The following is a 17,856-nucleotide window of genomic DNA, read 5'->3' as shown; positions in this document are numbered from 1 at the left end:
CTATGTCCTGCTGCCACGTTGTGTTTTGACCACTTGCCTGTCTACACCGACCACGCCTTTGCCTGATGATTTTGATCTGTTTTCTTTTCTTGGACTGCCTCTCTGTGTACCGGACCTCACTGATCTTTCCAGTAAACGCCTCTTTGAACCAGAGCTTCTGTGTTGAGTTCCACATTTCTCTCCAGCCTTCTCTGTCTGACAAATCTGATATTAACACTATGAGAAAGTTGAGTTAACACCATGATCGTGTTAATTTAACACTGTTTGGAGTGGAGCCATGGGTACTCACTGCGTAATTCATTTTACTCTGCAAAATTTATTGTGTATAAAGTGACCTGTAAATCCAGCACGTAACCTGCTGGAATTATTCAACAGTGAAAATATATGTGACAGAAGGTTTGGTTTGGACACAAATGCAAGACTCACAAACACAGCTCTGGTTGACAAACTTTAGTGGTGTGACAAGCAGTGGTCGGTACATGGGTAGACAGTCCAGAAAACACAGCAGCAGTATCATTAACATCAGGTTTAATCGTGGTCAGAACAAACGGGCAGGTGGTCGAAAACACTTTGAGGCAGGCAGGACTATGGAACATGAACGAGAGGTGGAAAGAAGGCACAGGGCGCACCAATCTGGCAAAGAAACAAAGCAGATTGAGCAGTATATATGCACCCCAGCGACGAGCTGCAAAATGAACACAGGTGAGCATGGAAAGCACTGGAAAGGGGGGCGTGACCAGGGAGAGAGAGAGACAGACACGCCCACCTTTAAAAGAGACAGAGAGACCCAAACAGAAAAGCATCCAACAAGGAGATAAACAAAAAAGAACACAGCCTACACACAAAAACAGACTACAACCAAGAAATAAAAGCAGATCAAACACACCCCCTGACAATATGTGCATATTTATATTTGATATGATTTACCCTGATGTACCCGCAGAGATGTATTACTTTAAAAACACTCAAACCAATATAAACTCAGCCTGTGAAGCCTACTGTACATCTCAGGGTGGGACTATGAGTGATTTCTTTCACCATCTTGTTGTCCTCATAAGGTCAGTGTTGGTGCGTCCCTCTCTTCATTGACAGGCCAGGTGACAGTGTGCACAAAGACAGGTTCAAAAAACACACAGAAGTCCAGACTGACTGGTCAGCTCATAGGAAAATAATGAAAATGAAGAAACAAAAGTGCAAACCTCCTCTCTGGTTTCTTGCAGTTAAAAGAAAGGGAGAAAATGGAATGTCATTGCTTTCAAATTCCAAAATTTCTTACTTAGTCCAGCCATCACCATCCCTATCTTCACTTGATGTTTCTTATTAGTTATGCATGTGCTTGTCTTTGTATGTGGACTAACCAGCAATCGGGTCAGATCTGGGAGCATGTGCTGAAAATTTGAGTTCCTCATGGATTTATTTCCCAGCGGAAGATGAAACAATTGCAGGTGATAACAGGTCAGATCTGAGCGCATACACTGATGCCATACATTATTGCATCCACCACATTGTGGAACCACCTTGGGTCCTAGAAGGCAACCACCCAGGTAGACACCTGGTCCATCTATATCGCCTTCAAAAGTAACCATGTGTCTGCTGCAGCCAGGTGAAATGTAGGCGTCCTCTTGGTCTTTTCCAGTTGCTGGGGTCCTCAACACTGAGCCCCGTGCATGCTGGATCATGCCCAGAAAAATGTACCACATGGCCCAAATATAAATGCTGATGTCCCTTTGCAATGCAAGTGATACTCCTCATCTGAGTCTCCTTAAAGCAACTGTTTGTTTGACACAAAATCATTCCAAGAGGTATCCAAGGATCCCCCAAAGACACCCTACCCTACTATCCTACCAAAGACATCTGATTGTCACTTTAGGTCACTGGCTAGCGTCCGTGTACATAATACCCATCAATCCCTACAAAATTTAATACATCTCTAAGGTGAGATCATGAGCATTTAGTCGCTGCTACCGCGATGATATATTCATCTTTATAAAAATACATTCTGTATTTTTATAAAGATGAACATATCTGCTAAATATTTCACAGATTAAAAGAAGAGTCCATTTGTCACAATATTTTGCACATCTGGCTTGGCAGCATGAGCACTTGTGTGATGTTTTTATTTGAGCATGCGTGTGCACGTGAGCAGCTACACTGCCAGGTCATCAGGGCGGGCTCGGACACGACTGCTCTCGCTAGCTTGACTGAGCTTCCACCTGTTTGTTTCTGCAGCTGCCGGAGGCTGATGCATCTCCGCCCTGGTAACATTGGGTGCTGTGGTGACAGCGGTTTTGTCATCCAGTGCCCCCTCTTCTGGTGTTAAAGGGGAATGAAAGGGTATAGGAAAACATGGAGGAGATGTGGAGTGCCATTCTTCTGGTGGCGGTGCTGGAATTGTCTCCTCCTGGGGAGAGAAGGAAGGGGATATAGGTGTAGAGGTAAGAGGAAGCGCATATGAAGAAGGGATGTTTTTTTCAATCTCCACCTCCATATTATTCCAGTTTTGTTCCATTTGTGTCAGCTGGCCATCGCCCTTGCCATTTCTGTAAAAGGAAGTGTGCAGAGCCTCCAACAGGAAGTCATCTCTGTGGAATACTGTGCCATCCATCTGCAGTCCTGTAGGTGCAGGAGTAGCTGTGGGAGAGTTTTCAGTTGGGCTATAGGTTCCTCCTTCTGCAGTATCTCCCCCAATCATGCTAACAGTAGCATACACTGGCAGACAGTCAAGTGCTGCTGGGGATGTCTGCTCAGGAATGGTCTCTGAATCTCCAGGTTCTTCTGCACCCAGTCGTATTGACTCATTATCGGGTAGAAATGCATTTGCAACACTTTGTTTGACTTTCTTCCATCCCAGGTGGTAGATCTCCAGCAGGTTCAGGGCCAGAGAGATGCAAGCAACTACCAACATGAAGATGATGAAGATTGTCTTTTCTGTGGGCCTGAGAAAGCAGATCAATAAATTCAGATTTAATTTGCACAATAACATTGTTTGCCAGTTTAAATTTTAACACAGCATACTGTGATAATGCTTTATATTCATGTTAAAGTTATTTTTGCTCTTTGAATAGAAGGTTGATTACACTCTAACACATAGCATAAGTGCATTTGGGGAGCATCCAACTCCACTTTGGTATTTCCACAGTGAATCCAGAAGTGAGAGGTTTTCTGGACAGGAAACAGATCCGCATGCAAAGAGGATCATTTACAAGAGCACTAGTTATCCTCCGCCTATACTTGCCCTGAGGCCCATTGGTGCCGGTGCTTATCTTCAGATTTTTTAGTGTGAAGTGGTTGAAAGCCTATGACTTCCCCTGGATGGGACACCACAAGGTACTTTCCCAGCTAAGGTTGGTACCCATTTCCAGCTGGGTGGACTGGGGAAGTGCAGTTAAAGTGTCTTGTCCAAGGACACAGTCAGGTTGCATGACCAGGAATCCAACCCAGGTCTCAATATTGGCAGCCCAACTCCTATCCACTGAACTATCTATCTGCTCTGCTGCTTTGTCAGTTGGATGGTCAGAAATGTCTGAGTCCTGAGCTGGCTGGAATCTAGTATATGTAATGTTATTTAGAGGCTTACTAATGTTAAGTCTTGTTTTTGTTTTATCAGGCTGTTTTGGAAAGCATTATCCGGTATGGGATGTCATGTTGGTACGGTAATCTCTCTGTCCAGTTAAAATCTAGGCTTGCTCGTCTGGTGAAGACTGCTATGAAAGTTGTAGGGAGGACGGGAAACTCTTCCCTGCAGTCCATGTATGAACAGTCTGTTCTCAAACAAGCGCAGCGAGCTTTGTCAGATCCTTCCCACATCCTCTATCCTGAGTATGAACTCCTACCGTCTGGTAGGCGATACAGAGTCCCTCAGTGCAAATTGAATCGCTTTAAAAACTCATTTGTGCCCACATCAATTAGAGTCTTAAACATGGTTCCTGGGATAGGTAGTAGGATTGTGCGTTAATGACATGGTGGCATTGTAATTTTAGTGTTATTTATTCACTGTTAGTATTTTCCTTAACCATATGTACCCTGAACCATCCCTTAGTTATGCTGCTATAGACGTAGACTGCTGGGGGGTTCCCATGATGCACTGTTTCTTTCTCCTTTTGCTCTGTATGCACCACTCTGCATTTAATCATTAGTGATCGATCTCTGCTCCCCTCCACAGCATGTCTTTTTCCTGGTTCTCTCCCTCAGCCCCAACCAGTCCCAGCAGAAGACTGCCCCTCCCTGAGCCTGGTTCTGCTGGAGGTTTCTTCCTGTTAAAAGGGAGTTTTTCCTTCCCACTGTAGCCAAGTGCTTGCTCACAGGGGGTCGTTTTGACCGTTGGGGTTTTACATAATTATTGTATGGCCTTGCCTTACAATATAAGGCGCCTTGGGGCAACTGTTTGTTGTGATTTGGCGCTATATAAAAAAAAATTGATTGATTGATTGATTGATTGATATGTGGGAGATGGCTGTGCAATAGGGGTATGTGTTTTTAGGGATATGTGCAATATGCATGAATTATTTATGGGAGACCGCTGTGTAATACGGGTATGTGCAATTTGGATATGTGTATTAGTGATGTGCAATATGTATGATTGATGTGTGTATTAAGCAGTGCTTAATTTGTAAAGTGGGAGGTCACGGAGCGCAGAGGATGGGTGGCTCCGGTGCAGAAAAACAAGAAGGGCGGGGGCTTGCGAACAATGCTGTGCACCACACTTAAAATAAACTGCACACCCACACAAACACGCACACACACCTTCACAAATGACACTAACACCCTGCCTTTTCCTCAAAAATTACTACATTTATGTTTGCTGTACTGTTCTCTGTACTTTTCTGTCACTTTTGCGCTCTTTTTCATACTTTTTCCTCGTTTCAAAAGTCACCGAACGCACTTTACCGTAATATATGCAACATATAGCATACTGTTGGAAAGCACGGGTTCTTGGCTTGCTGTTAGTGTTGAAATTTTTCAGAGTGAGGGCTTACATGAGAACTTACGGTAATGAGAATCAGCGGCGCACTAGTGTGAAACTTTCGTGTTTTTCCTCTGCGTTATGACATCACAGGCTTACGTTTACCGTAATACACCATATATCATTGGAAAGCCCTTGGTGTTAGCTTAACAATGCACTTTGATACATATGGAAAATATGGCGTGGGCGCCATCGCCGTAGATAAAGGGATAAATAGCTGGCGGAGCCAATGTCAGAGGTTCCAGAGCGCGCTCCGGCTTGCTCCCCCTCAAATTAAGCCCTGGTATTAAGTTATGTAATATGTATGAGTCATGTAATTATGTCATGGCAGTTTTACTTTTTACTTGTGCAGCTCTTGGAGTCTAAGACAAATTTCCCGGAAGGGACAATAAAGTGTATCGTATCGTATCGTTAAACTGATAAGTTGAGTGACCATGTGGCTTTGCATTGTATATATACACAAAGGTTCAAAACTAGTACAGTAAAGAAAATCATATTAAAATTCCTACAGTCTTACCTGGAGATGAAGCAGTCCACAGTATTGGGGCAGGGCCAGCGGCGACATTTATACAGTGGCTTCAGATGAAAGCCATAGAGGAAGTACTGTCCTAGGATGAAGCCCACCTCAAACAGAGTTTTGAAGATGATGTTGAAGATGTATGTCCTCAGTAATGCCCCACGGATCCGGATCTTTCCATGCTCATCACGGATAGGTGGCTTTTCCTTCTTCCTGCCTCCTCCATCACCGACTCCATTGTGGTAGAGCAAGTCATGGCCTTCCTGGTGCTTTCCAGCTTTTATGAGCTCCTCCTCCCTCTCCCTCCTCTTTTCCTCCATGCGGACAATGTGCAGCACGTGACCCAGGTAGATGAGGGTTGGTGTGGAGACAAAGATGATCTGCAGCACCCAGAAACGTATGTGGGAGATGGGGAAGGCTTCATCGTAGCAGACATTCTCACAACCAGGCTGTTGCGTATTACAGGTAAAGTCTGACTGTTCATCACCCCAAACCTCTTCGGCCGCTGCACCCAGCACCAAGATCCGGAAGATGAAAAGGACGGTGAGCCAAACCTGAGGAGATAAAAAAAAAGACCAGCGAGATAAGAACCTCAGATACTTTAAGAACCTCAAAAGCAAATGAAAATGAAAATCAAAACCTCAGATCAAAGGTCTTACAACTGACCATGGAAGCATAAAACTAAGTTAGCTTCAGTGCCTTCTGAATTTGCCTCCATTCATAGAGGAAAAGCAGGGTTGGTGGCCAAGTGGTTCGTGCGCTTACTTTCAGTGCAGAAGATCCCCGGTTCAAACCCCACTCCTGCCACGTTTCTCTATGTAATGTGGAGTTGTGTGAGGAAGGATATCCGGCGTTAAACTTGTGCCAATTCAACATGCAGATCCAGCTTGGCTCTTCTGTGGCACCCCGAGTACAAACAAGGCAACAGCTGAAGGAACTTATTTTTTATACAGGAAATGCTATAAGACTACATATCACACAATGCTGTGATGCGCATCTGGCACCCCAAGGAAGAGATGTACAACATCGAGGCTGTCCTGTTTGTTCTGATCCCACAGCAGTTAATTGAAACTACCAAGTATAATGATAGATGGATGGATGATGTACAGATAGACAAACAGATGGCTGAATAGATCAAGTGGATGGATATATATATATATATACACACACACACACACACACACAGATAGATAGATAGATATGCAAATGTGATATTGAATGAAAATGAACATGAACAAAATTCACAGTTGAAATAATAACATAAAAAACATAATCAATGAATCACCTTTCCAATCACAGTGGAGTGCTCTTGAGCATTCTCCAGAAGTCGCCCTAGAAAGCTCCAGTCACCCATGCTTCAAAGTGTTTTTTACCCTGTGGAGAGAAACATGATTAATATCCAGATCATGAAAGTACTGTTTGTTTCTGAACAATGTCAGACAAGCTTTCATTGTGTTTCTCCATAAACATGTACAATCTCAGCAAAGAAACAATCAAATGACTGGAGACTTACTAAAATACTGTGGTAGTATCAGCAATAAATCCATTGAATGTCATTCAGAAGAAAAACAATGTCTGGAAAAGGGGAGAAAGTTAATGTTCTTTACAACTGTGCATTAATGCATTAATGACATCTTCTCAACTCTTTGAAAACAAGCCAGCCATTGTTTGAGAACCAGATGGATTCACATGATCGTTTGCCACAAGCAAACCAAAAGAAAATTTGGCCGTCCTTTCTTTGAAAACCTTCCCCGTGTTGAAAATGAGGCAAAATAGAAAATTTTTGTAAGGTTGGTGGATACGCGCTTTGAGAATTTTAACATGACAACAAATAAGACTTTGTCACAGAGCAAGAAACTAAAAACGTGATGAGAGCGGTGGTTCTCAAACTGTAGTGTGGGGTCCCCTGGGGTGAGGTGCCAACTCATATGTACAATGACACTGAAAAGTAGCGCAGATATGCTTTGGACTTGTCATAATAAAAGCCACATTAAAACATGCAATTTTACTGCATTTTGCAATGCCATAGATGTCACGTTTTGGTGGAGTGTATCATTGGCATGTTGACTGCAGGATGAACTAAACCGCAAAACTGCAGAACACGTGTAACCACGCAAGCCAATGACTGCCATATGCAGATTCTTCACCAAATAAAGATCTTTTTACAAGAGCAACTGCAAATTTTAGTAAGGCCTTTTAGTGTGACATGTTCATGGCACATCTGTGCAGTAATCATGGTGTGTAATCTGTATCTTGATGTGAATGAATTATCTTGACAAAGGTGAAGTGCTCTCAAACATGGATTTCAACAAATTTGTGAAAAAAATTAGAGGAAAATAAACCTTTTTCTGTGTGTAGAGAAAGTATTACACCAAGGGTCACCAACCTTGTTCCTGTCCACCTGTCCTGCATGTTTTTCACATCTACCTACTCACCTCACACCTGTTTTTTTTTTTTTTTTAATTGGTGGTTTCCAGCTCTTGATGGCTGAGAACACCTGACTAAGTTAATTGTCTGGCAGTGTAACAGGGAGAGTTAGAGGTCTAAGATAGAGTTGAGGACCCATGTCTTAGACCTTCTGCTACATGAAAAATGGGAGCAAAAATGAAAGTGTTGCATTTATATTTTCATTGCTGAGTATAAATGTGTACCATCTTGAAGTGAGAGGTTTTCTTGCAAGGAAACAGATCTGAGGAGCAGCAGCGCTACTCCGAGCTCCCCACAAGTGATCAAATTTCTCACCCTATCTCTAAGGGAGACACCAGCCACCATCCTGAGGAAGCCCATTTCAGCTGCTTGTACCCCCGATCTAGTTCTTTCAGCCATGACCCTCATGACCATAGGTGAGAGTAGGAAGGAAGATTGACCAGTAGATTGAGAGCTCTGCCTTTTAGCTCAGTTCCTTTTTGTCACAACAGTACAGTCGAGTGAATGCAATTCTCCAGCCATTCTCACGCTCCATTGTCACCTCACTTGTAAACAAGACCCCGAGGTACGTGAGCTCCTTCACTTCTTGCTGAGAACCATGGCCTCAGATTTAGAGGTGCTGGTCCTCATCAGAGCCGCTTCGCACTCAGCTGCGAACCGCTCCTGTGAGTGTTGGAGGTCACAGGCCAAAGAAGCCAACAGGACCACATCATCTGCAAAAAGCAGTGATGAGACCCTGAAACCACGAAACTGGAAACCCTCCTCCCCTGACTACACCTCAATATCCTGTCCATGAATATCACAAACAGGATCGGTGACAAGGCACAGCCCTGGTGGAAGCCCAACCCCTACCAGAAATGAGTCCGACTTCCCCAGACTTTTAAGTTTTAAGTCTGCATGTGGTTTAATCAGGTTTATATTTGCACTGAAATGCTTGCACCTTACTTTTTGTTGTACTTGTTACAATGACAATAAAGTATCTATAGCTGTATCTTTCATTTTCTGATGTTTATCCAGGTCCAAATCACCGTGGCAGTAGACTAAGCAGCTCATAAATGATAAATGGTAATTGGACTGCATTTATATAGCGCTTTTCATCTGCATCAGAAGCTCAAGCACATCGAAGTGCTCATCCTACACTTCCCTATCAACCATGTCTATATGTGCATCCACAGTACGCATGTGCTGCAGGACAATGACATGCCATCTGTGGGAAATGAATGAGTGGATAACAGGTTGTCCCTGTTGAATGCTGGGCTCATCACAACCCAAGAATGCTGAGGAGAGCGAATGTTTGGGATGGACTGTTATGGACACACCACAACCCAAACACACACTGGAATCCACAGCAACATACGTTACTTGTACGTGATTTGCCTATGAAATGTAAAAGTAGAAAAGCCGAATGATTTACCTTCACAGTCAGAAGTAGTCTGCAATTCAGAAAAAAGGTAAATATAAAGTGAAATCCTGAGCCAGATCCAGATCCGGTGTCGCCAACCGAATGGTCCCCCCTAAAAATCAATCCAACTTGCCTTCAATGTGCATGCGTCATTTCAGAGCATCAGCGGTGATTCACCGATGATATCCTCGTTTCTGCTTAAAACTGCACTCCAGTCATCAATCATTTCCACATAAATTCAGTATTACTTCATAATAAAAGATGGGGAACTAATCAGAGTGCCACAGTACTACGTCTGAGTTGGACGTACTGCTGCTGCGCCTACATCATTTCAGAGCGTCAGTAGTGATTCACCGATTATTGCCTCATTTATGCTTAAAACAACCTTGTTCCTGCTTAAAATGGACTTTAGAATGATTTACTTTAGAAGGTTTTACTTTGTTATCTGATGGCTAATAATCACATTATTCCCTTTTATCACTTTGGGTGTAGAGAGTCAGACTCAGAGTCAGTCTCAGAGACATGTGCAGTGAAGGCAGGGCAGACCAGTTTTTAGAGGGGACTCTGGTCGGCAACACCGAATCATCTCCAAAATTCACTGGAGTCTTCCATGCCCTATACATCTATCTGTGGTGCAAATTTGGTGAAATTTGACGTAATTGTTGTGTGGGCTGCTGAAGAGGAGGTACTGCTGGCCCACCACCACCAGAGGGCGCCCTGCTTGGAGTGCGGGCTCCAAGCACGAGAGGGCGCCAGACCCAGAAGAAGTGACAGCTGTCACTCATCCTCTGCACCAGCTGTCACTCGTTCATCATCACCACCATAAAAGCCGGACTGCAACTCCACCTCCCCGCCGAGAAATCGACTACCATTACCAAGGTAATTTCTCTGTGAACTTAAGACTGTGTATCTGACTAAACTCTTCTTTGCAGCCGTTTTCCTGTCGGTGAGACTCGTCTGTGGAGGTGGCGTTTGAGGTGTTCAGCGACGGCTTCGCAACACCTCCCACCCAGATAAGTGCTCAAACAGGAGCTGCACGAGTGTGTGATTGGAGGTGGAGGTGCTTCCTCCCTCTCTGACTGTGGATTTATTGAGTGTGCGGACTCACACTCACTCATCATATTTCTGCTTTCTGCCAGCAGTACCAGGGTCGACAGCCGAAGACAGAGGCCACCTGGGGACTCGGGACTTGGCGGCTCCGATGTTCTTCAGACCGTTGGTGGTGGAAGCCGTGTGGGACGCGGCTTCTCTCTCGTCGGGGGTCTTCTATCTTCGAGCCTGCCCACACGTCACCTGGTGTTAAATTGACTGTGCAGATTACAGTACGTTGTGTATTATCACAACATTAAATTGTTACCTTTTTGGCTTATTCATTGTCCGTTCATTTGCGCCCCCTGTTGTGGGTCCGTGCTACGACACCTTCCCAACAGTAATGCTTCAAAGCCTATATAAAGTGAAATCTTGATCCAGGATCTGGGTCCAGATCACCTCCAAAATGTAAGGGAGTCTTCCATGCCATAATATGTATCTGTGGTGCAAATTTGGTGAGAATCCATGAAGTAGTTTTGACGTAATATTTCAAAGCCTATATAAAGTGAAATCTTGACCGAGAATCCAGATCACTTCCAAACTGTGTCCATGTCCCCTATCTTCGATCCCCTATCTTTGATTTTCAGTTTAGGATTACTTCGGACACTGGTTTTTACCACTATCGTCATTACTTGTAAGTTCTGTTTGTTATACTTTTGTCACATGTTAGTTGTGTTCTAGTTTCAGCCCCAGTCTTTAATTCTCTTGAATCTTTTCAGTTCTCACCTTTGTTTTCCTGGTTTTGTTGCTCCTATGTGTAAATTTTTTTGCATTATGTTTGTGACTCACCTTCCAGTTTAGTTCTGTCTGCTTAGTGTTTACTTTACTGCACTCTCTTGCATCCGTTTGCTTCATCTTTGTCTCTTTCTTCCACACCTCTATTTCTGTCTGCTTAGTGTTTATTTTACTCCACTCTCTTGCTCCTGCTTGCCCCATCTTTGTCTCATACCTGAACTTTCTCACACACCTGTATTCACTTTTCTTAATCACATCCTGTTATATAAGCCTTGCATGTTTCTCTGTTCTTTGCTAGTTTGTTTGACCTTATTGTCTGTGTTCCAGCCTTGTTTTGCTCTTGTTTTGTCCATAATCATCCAATCTACCATGTATGACCTTGCTTTGTTTTTAACCTTGCTTTTTGCCACAGCCTTTGAATTTGGACTCACTGTGTTTTTGAACCCTGCTTGTTTTTTGGCCACATCTCAGCCTCATGTCTGTTGGTTACCTTTGCTATGCTGTCTGATTACCTGTGTACCATATCTTTGCCTATTAATTCAAGATAAAGTTTTCTTTATTACCTCACCACCTAAATCTGTGAGTGCATATTGTGTCCAGCATTCTGTCCGTTCTACACCATGAATACTGACATCTTCCATGCCCTAATATCTATTGGTGGTGAAAATTTCATCAAAATCCATGCAGTAGTTTTGAACTAATCCTGCTAACAGACAGACAAGTAAATAAACACAGATGATTTTATTACATCCTTGATGTAATCATAATAGAAACACCAGAGGGAGTTATTCCTTACCACTGTCACCAGTGTGTTTGCTAAGGGTGTGTGTAAGTTTTAGACTTTATTGTGCATAGCGCCTTCTGGCTGCTTATCTTAATATTTGGCACAATAATTAAATTTAAACTGAGTTGCTTGGACCTGCTGTGGTGACCCAGAGTGCAAACAAGGCAGCAGCCAAAGGGACTTACTGTGTAATGTTTATACCTGTGCACCTATAACAGGTGATTTCACTGACTAACCCATCTAACTGTCTGAAGCATTGAACTAATTAGATTTAGCTGGTTTAGTGGGTGGATGGAACAAACAACTTTTACTCACAGAATCCAGGGTCATAACAGATATTTGCCAAGTGATGTGCCACTCAGAAAGCCAAGTTATATTAGGCTCCCGTTTTATTTATTTATTTTTTTAGTCAATCGAGAAACATTATCCAATCCACAACTAAAAACCCTGAATCCATCTGAACCATGAGTTCTGTGATGAGCACCCCCCCCCCCCAGCAAATACTAATGTAAAACTACAGGCCTGCTTGCAGTTAGACACACTACATACATACATGGCTGCAGGCTAAAGAGGTGTGCAGAAGAATTGGTACAGGTCCTGACAGACATTTTTAACATCTCCCTGGGTCAAGCAGTTGTGCCTTTATGCTTCAAAATGTCAGCCATCATCCCAGTGCCCAAAAGACCCTCCATTACCACTCTTAATGATTACTGCCCTGTAGCCCTCACTTCCATAATCATTAAGTGCTTTGAAAGACTAAAAGAAGAGCACATCACCTTACATTTTACCTCTCACATTCGAGCCTCCCAACCAAACCGCTCTGCTGAGGACGCCTTATCCACTACTCTCCACCTGTCCATGGAACACCTGGAGAGTAAAAATGCATATGGGTCCAGATGCTGCTGGTTGATTTTAGTTCTGCGTTTAGCACCATAATCCCACAGCATCCGATTGACAAACTGGTCCCATTGGGAATGAACACCCCCCCCCCCCCCCCCCCCGCCGAATTGGATACTGGACTTTTTAACAAACAGGCCTCAATTTGTATGTGGAGGCAACAGCAGCAGGTTGAATACCATCACCTTAAGCACAGTCTCTCTAGAAGGGTGTGTGCTGAGTTCCCTCCTCTTCACCCTCATGCCCCATGACTGCCATGCAAAGTTCACCAAAAATCACATCATCAAATATGCTGATGACACAACAACAGTAGTGGGGCTCATCCAGAACAAGGATGACACACACTGCAGGGAGGAGGTGAGACTCTTCACTGATTGGTGCAACAACAACAATCTGATCCTGAATGTGGAGAAAACCAAGGAGTTGGTGATCAACTTCTAGAGAAGATGCACTCTCCTCCATTCACCCATTTACATCAAGGACTCTGGTGTGGCGATTGTGCAGCAATCAAAATTCCTGGGGGTTCATGTCTCTGACAACCTGACCTGGACTATGCACATATCCTCTCTGGTAAAAAGGCCAACCAGTGTCTGCGCTTTCTCTGCAGGTTAAAGAGTGCTCATCTGAGCCCGGCTGTCCTCACCTCACTTTTTATAGATGAACAATAGAGAGTGTACTAACCAGTATTATCTCTGTGGCATGAAAGTAGCAGTCATGTAGACAGGAAGGCACTGGGGAGGGTCACGAGGGGAGCAGAGAAGATTATTAGGGCCAGGCTGCCAACCACTGGTAAAATGGCAGAACAGCACTGCTTGTCCAGGGCAAGAAGGATAATCAGAGCACTTCACATCCCTTTAACAAACTGTTTTCCCTCCTGCCCTCAGGTAGACAGTACGTAGCCTAAGTTGCAAAACACGCAGATTCAGGGACAGCTTTTACCCAACCCCTATAAGACAGTTAAATACAAATCTATAGAAAGAACCGTGCAATATAGAATGTAGGATATAGAATACACTGTAGCATCTGGTAGCAAGTTTATCTTTGTAGCATCTTCATATGTGCAATATCCCATGTCCTTTATTTATTTATTTATTTATTTATCTGGATCTTGTGTATACACAGATACAGAGTCACCTGTTAATAGGTTTTTAAAAGGCTATTTTTCACTTTCACACAACTTGGACTTTTATTCTGTGCTTTATTCTGTGTTTTTAATCTATTCAAGCAGTGAATCGATATTTAGTTCTGTGACAGCATCTGTGATGTTTTTTTACTGAATGACAAAAACAAGTCTAAGTCTGCTAGCAGGTACTGTTTCACCTCAGGGAGCCATGAAGTCTGTTTGGTCATTTTAATGCATCACAAGCAAATCCACAAAGTCCACAGTCTACTTCATAGTGCTGCAGACTTCAGCATACCCTGGCCATTAAAGGGGATGAATTTAAAGGAAATTTGAAACTGCTGGCTAAGGCTAAGCGTAAATTTGGTAAGATTGTAATTCACGTCGGCAGTAATGACGCCCGGTTACGCCAATCGGAGGTCACTAAAATTAACACTGAATCGGTGTGTAACTTTGCAAAAACAATGTCGGGCTCTGTAGTTTTCTCTGGGCCCCTCCCAAATTGGACCGGGAGTGACATGTTTAGCCGCATGTTCTCCTTGAATTGCTGGCTGTCTGAGTGGTGTCCAAAAAATGAGGTGGGCTTCATAGATAATTGGCAAAGCTTCTGGGGAAAACCTGGTCTTGTTAGGAGAGACGGCGTCCATCCAACTTTGGATGGAGCAGCTCTCATTTCTAGAAATCTGGCCAATTTTCTTAAATCCTCCAAACCGTGACTATCTAGGGTTGGGACCAGGAAGCAGAGTTGTAGTCTTACACACCTCTCTGCAGCTTCTCTCCCCCTGCCATCCCCTCATTACCCCATCCCCGTAGAGACGGTGCCTGCTCCCAGACCACCAATAACCAGCAAAAATCTATTTAAGCATAAAAATTCAAAAAGAAAAAATAATATAGTACCTTCAACTGCACCACAGACTAAAACAGTTAAATGTGGTCTATTAAACATTAGATCTCTCTCTCTTCTAAGTCCCTGTTAGTAAATGATATAATAATTGATCAACATATTGATTTATTCTGCCTTACAGAAACCTGGTTACAGCAGGATGAATATGTTAGTTTAAATGAGTCAACACCCCCGAGTCACACTAACTGCCAGAACACTCGTAGCACGGGCCGAGGCGGAGGATTAGCAGCAGTCTTACACTCCAGCTTATTAATTAATCAAAAACCCAGACAGAGCTTTAATTCATTTGAAAGCTTGACTCTTAGTCTGGTCCATCCAAATTGGAAGTCCCAAAAACCAGTTTTATTTGTTGTTATCTATCGTCCACCTGGTCGTTACTGTGAGTTTCTCTGTGAATTTTCGGACCTTTTGTCTGACTTAGTGCTTAGCTCAGATAAGAGAATTATAGTGGGCGATTTTAACATCCACACAGATGCTGAGAATGACAGCCTCAACACTGCATTTAATCTATTATTAGACTCAATTGGCTTTGCTCAAAATGTAAATGAGTCCACCCACCACTTTAATCATACCTTAGATCTTGTTCTGACTTATGGTATGGAAATTGAAGACTTAATAGTATTCCCTGAAAACTCCCTTCTGTCTGATCATTTCTTAATAACATTTACATTTACTCTGATGGACTACCCAGCAGTGGGGAATAAGTTTCATTACAGTAGAAGTCTTTCAGAAAGTGCTGTAACTAGGTTTAAGGATATGATTCCTTCTTTATGTTCTCCAATGCCATATACCAACACAGGGCAGAGTAGCTATCTAAACTCTGTGACTGAGATAGATTATCTCGTCAATAGTTTTATATCCTCATTGAGGACAACTTTGGATGCTGTAGCTCCTCTGAAAAAGAGAGCCTTAAATCAGAAGTGCCTGACTCCGTGGTATAACTCACAAACTTGCAGCTTAAAGCAGATAACCCATAAGATGGAGAGGTAATGGCGTCTCACTAATTTAGAAGATCTTCACTTAGCCTGGAAAAAGAGTCTGTTGCTCTATAAAAAAGCCCTCTGTAAAGCTAGGACATCTTACTACTCATCACTAATTGAAGAAAATAAGAACAACCCCAGGTTTCTTTTCAGCACTGTAGCCAGGCTGACAAAGAGTCAGAGCTCTATTGAGCCGAGTATTCCTTTAACTTTAACTAGTAATGACTTCATGACTTTCTTTGCTAATAAAATTTTAACTATTAGACGAAAAATTACTCATAACCATCCCAAAGACATATCGTTCTCTTTGGCTGCGTTCGGTATTTGGTTAGACTCTTTCTCTCCGATTGTTCTGTCTGAGTTATTTTCATTAGTTACTTCCTCCAAACCATCAACATGTCTATTAGACCCCATTCCTACCAGGCTGCTCAAGGAAGCCCTACCATTAATTAATGCTTCGATCTTAAATATGATCAATCTATCTTTATTAGTTGGCTATGTACCACAGGCTTTTAAGGTGGCAGTAATTAAACCATTACTTAAAAAGCCATCACTTGACCCAGCTATCTTAGCTAATTACAGGCCAATCTCCAACCTTCCTTTTCTCTCAAAAATTCTTGAAAGGGTAGTTGTAAAACAGCTAACTGATCATCTGCAGAGGAATGGTCTATTTGAAGAGTTTCAGTCAGGGTTTAGAATTCATCATAGTACAGAAACAGCATTAGTGAAGGTTACAAATGATCTTCTTATGGCCTCAGACAGTGGACTCATCTCTGTGCTTGTTCTGTTAGACCTCAGTGCTGCTTTTGATACTGTTAAACCATAAAATTTTATTACAGACATTAGAGCATGCCATAGGTATTAAAGGTGGTTTGAATCATATTTATCTAATAGATTACAATTTGTTCATGTAAATGGGGAATCTTCTTCACAGACTAAGGTTAATTATGGAGTTCCACAAGGTTCTGTGCTAGGACCAATTTTATTCACTTTATACATGCTTCCCTTAGGCAGTATTATTAGACAGCATTGCTTAAATTTTCATTGTTATGCAGATGATACCCAGCTTTATCTATCCATGAAGCCAGAGGACACACACCAATCAGCTAAACTGCAGGATTGTCTTACAGACATAAAGACATGGATGACCTCTAATTTCCTGCTTTTAAACTCAGATAAAACTGAAGTTATTGTACTTGGCCCCACAAATCTTAGAAACATGGTGTCTAACCAGATCCTTACTCTGGATGGCATTACCCTGACCTCTAGTAATACTGTGAGAAATCTTGGAGTCATTTTTGATCAGGATATGTCATTCAATGCGGATATTAAACAAATATGTAGGACTGCTTTTTTGCATTTGCGCAATATCTCTAAAATTAGAAAGGTCTTGTCTCAGAGTGATGCTGAAAAACTAATTCATGCATTTATTTCCTCTAGGCTGGACTATTGTAATTCATTATTATCAGGATGTCCTAAAAGTTCCCTGAAAAGCCTTCAGTTAATTCAAAATGCTGCAGCTAGAGTACTGACGAAGGAGAGAGCATATTTCACCCATATTGGCCTCTCTTCATTGGCTTCCTGTTAATTCTAGAATAGAATTTAAAATTCTTCTTCTTACTTATAAGGTTTTGAATAATCAGGTCCCATCTTATCTTAGGGACATCATTGTACCATATCACCCCAATAGAGCGCTTCGCTGTCAGACTGCAGGCTTACTTGTAGTTCCTAGGGTTTGTAAGAGTAGAATGGGAGGCAGAGCCTTCAGCTTTCAGGCTCCTCTCCTCTGGAACCAGCTCCCAATTCGGATCAGGGAGACAGACACCCTCTCTACTTTTAAGATTAGGCTTAAAACTTTCCTTTTTGCTAAAGCTTATAGTTAGGGCTGGATCAGGTGACCCTGAACCATCCCTTAGTTCTGCTGATATAGACTTAGACTGCTGGGGGGTTCCCATGATGCACTGAGTGTTTCTTTCTCTTTTTGCTCTGTATGCACCACTCTGCATTTAATCATTAGTGATTGATCTCTGCTGTCTTC

The 17,856-nt window shown here is 42.7% G+C and overlaps 1 protein-coding gene across 1 annotated transcript; it reads right to left on the bottom strand.

Moving 5' to 3' along the window:
• Nucleotides 1-2,146: 2,146 nt before the first annotated feature.
• Nucleotides 2,147-6,849, bottom strand: LOC117520695 (gap junction alpha-3 protein-like). The gene is made up of 3 exons (XM_034181998.1): nt 6,766-6,849; nt 5,481-6,034; nt 2,147-2,936 (listed from the first exon to the last, which is right to left on the bottom strand). Exons 1-3 carry the CDS (start codon nt 6,832-6,834, stop codon nt 2,147-2,149), a joined length of 1,413 nt encoding a protein of 470 aa, XP_034037889.1. The 5' UTR covers nt 6,835-6,849.
• Between the last annotated feature and the right edge of the window lie 11,007 nt (nt 6,850-17,856).

This window comes from Thalassophryne amazonica, chromosome 1 (assembly GCF_902500255.1).
Source record: "Thalassophryne amazonica chromosome 1, fThaAma1.1, whole genome shotgun sequence".
Lineage (NCBI taxonomy): Eukaryota > Metazoa > Chordata > Actinopteri > Batrachoidiformes > Batrachoididae > Thalassophryne > Thalassophryne amazonica.
The sequence above is the reverse complement of the archived record's forward strand: the minus strand, read 5'-3'. Positions and strand labels throughout refer to the sequence as shown.

Excerpts from the sequence above, each read along its gene's own strand:
- LOC117520695 (XM_034181998.1), bottom strand. The coding sequence starts at position 6,834 with ATGGGTGACTGGAGCTTTCTAGGGCGACTTCTGGAGAATGCTCAAGAG. Across the intron at positions 6,035-6,765 it reads ACTCCACTGTGATTGGAAAG|GTTTGGCTCACCGTCCTTTT; the intron begins GTGATTCATTGA and ends TTATCTCCTCAG. Across the intron at positions 2,937-5,480 it reads GTGGACTGCTTCATCTCCAG|GCCCACAGAAAAGACAATCT; the intron begins GTAAGACTGTAG and ends CTGCTTTCTCAG.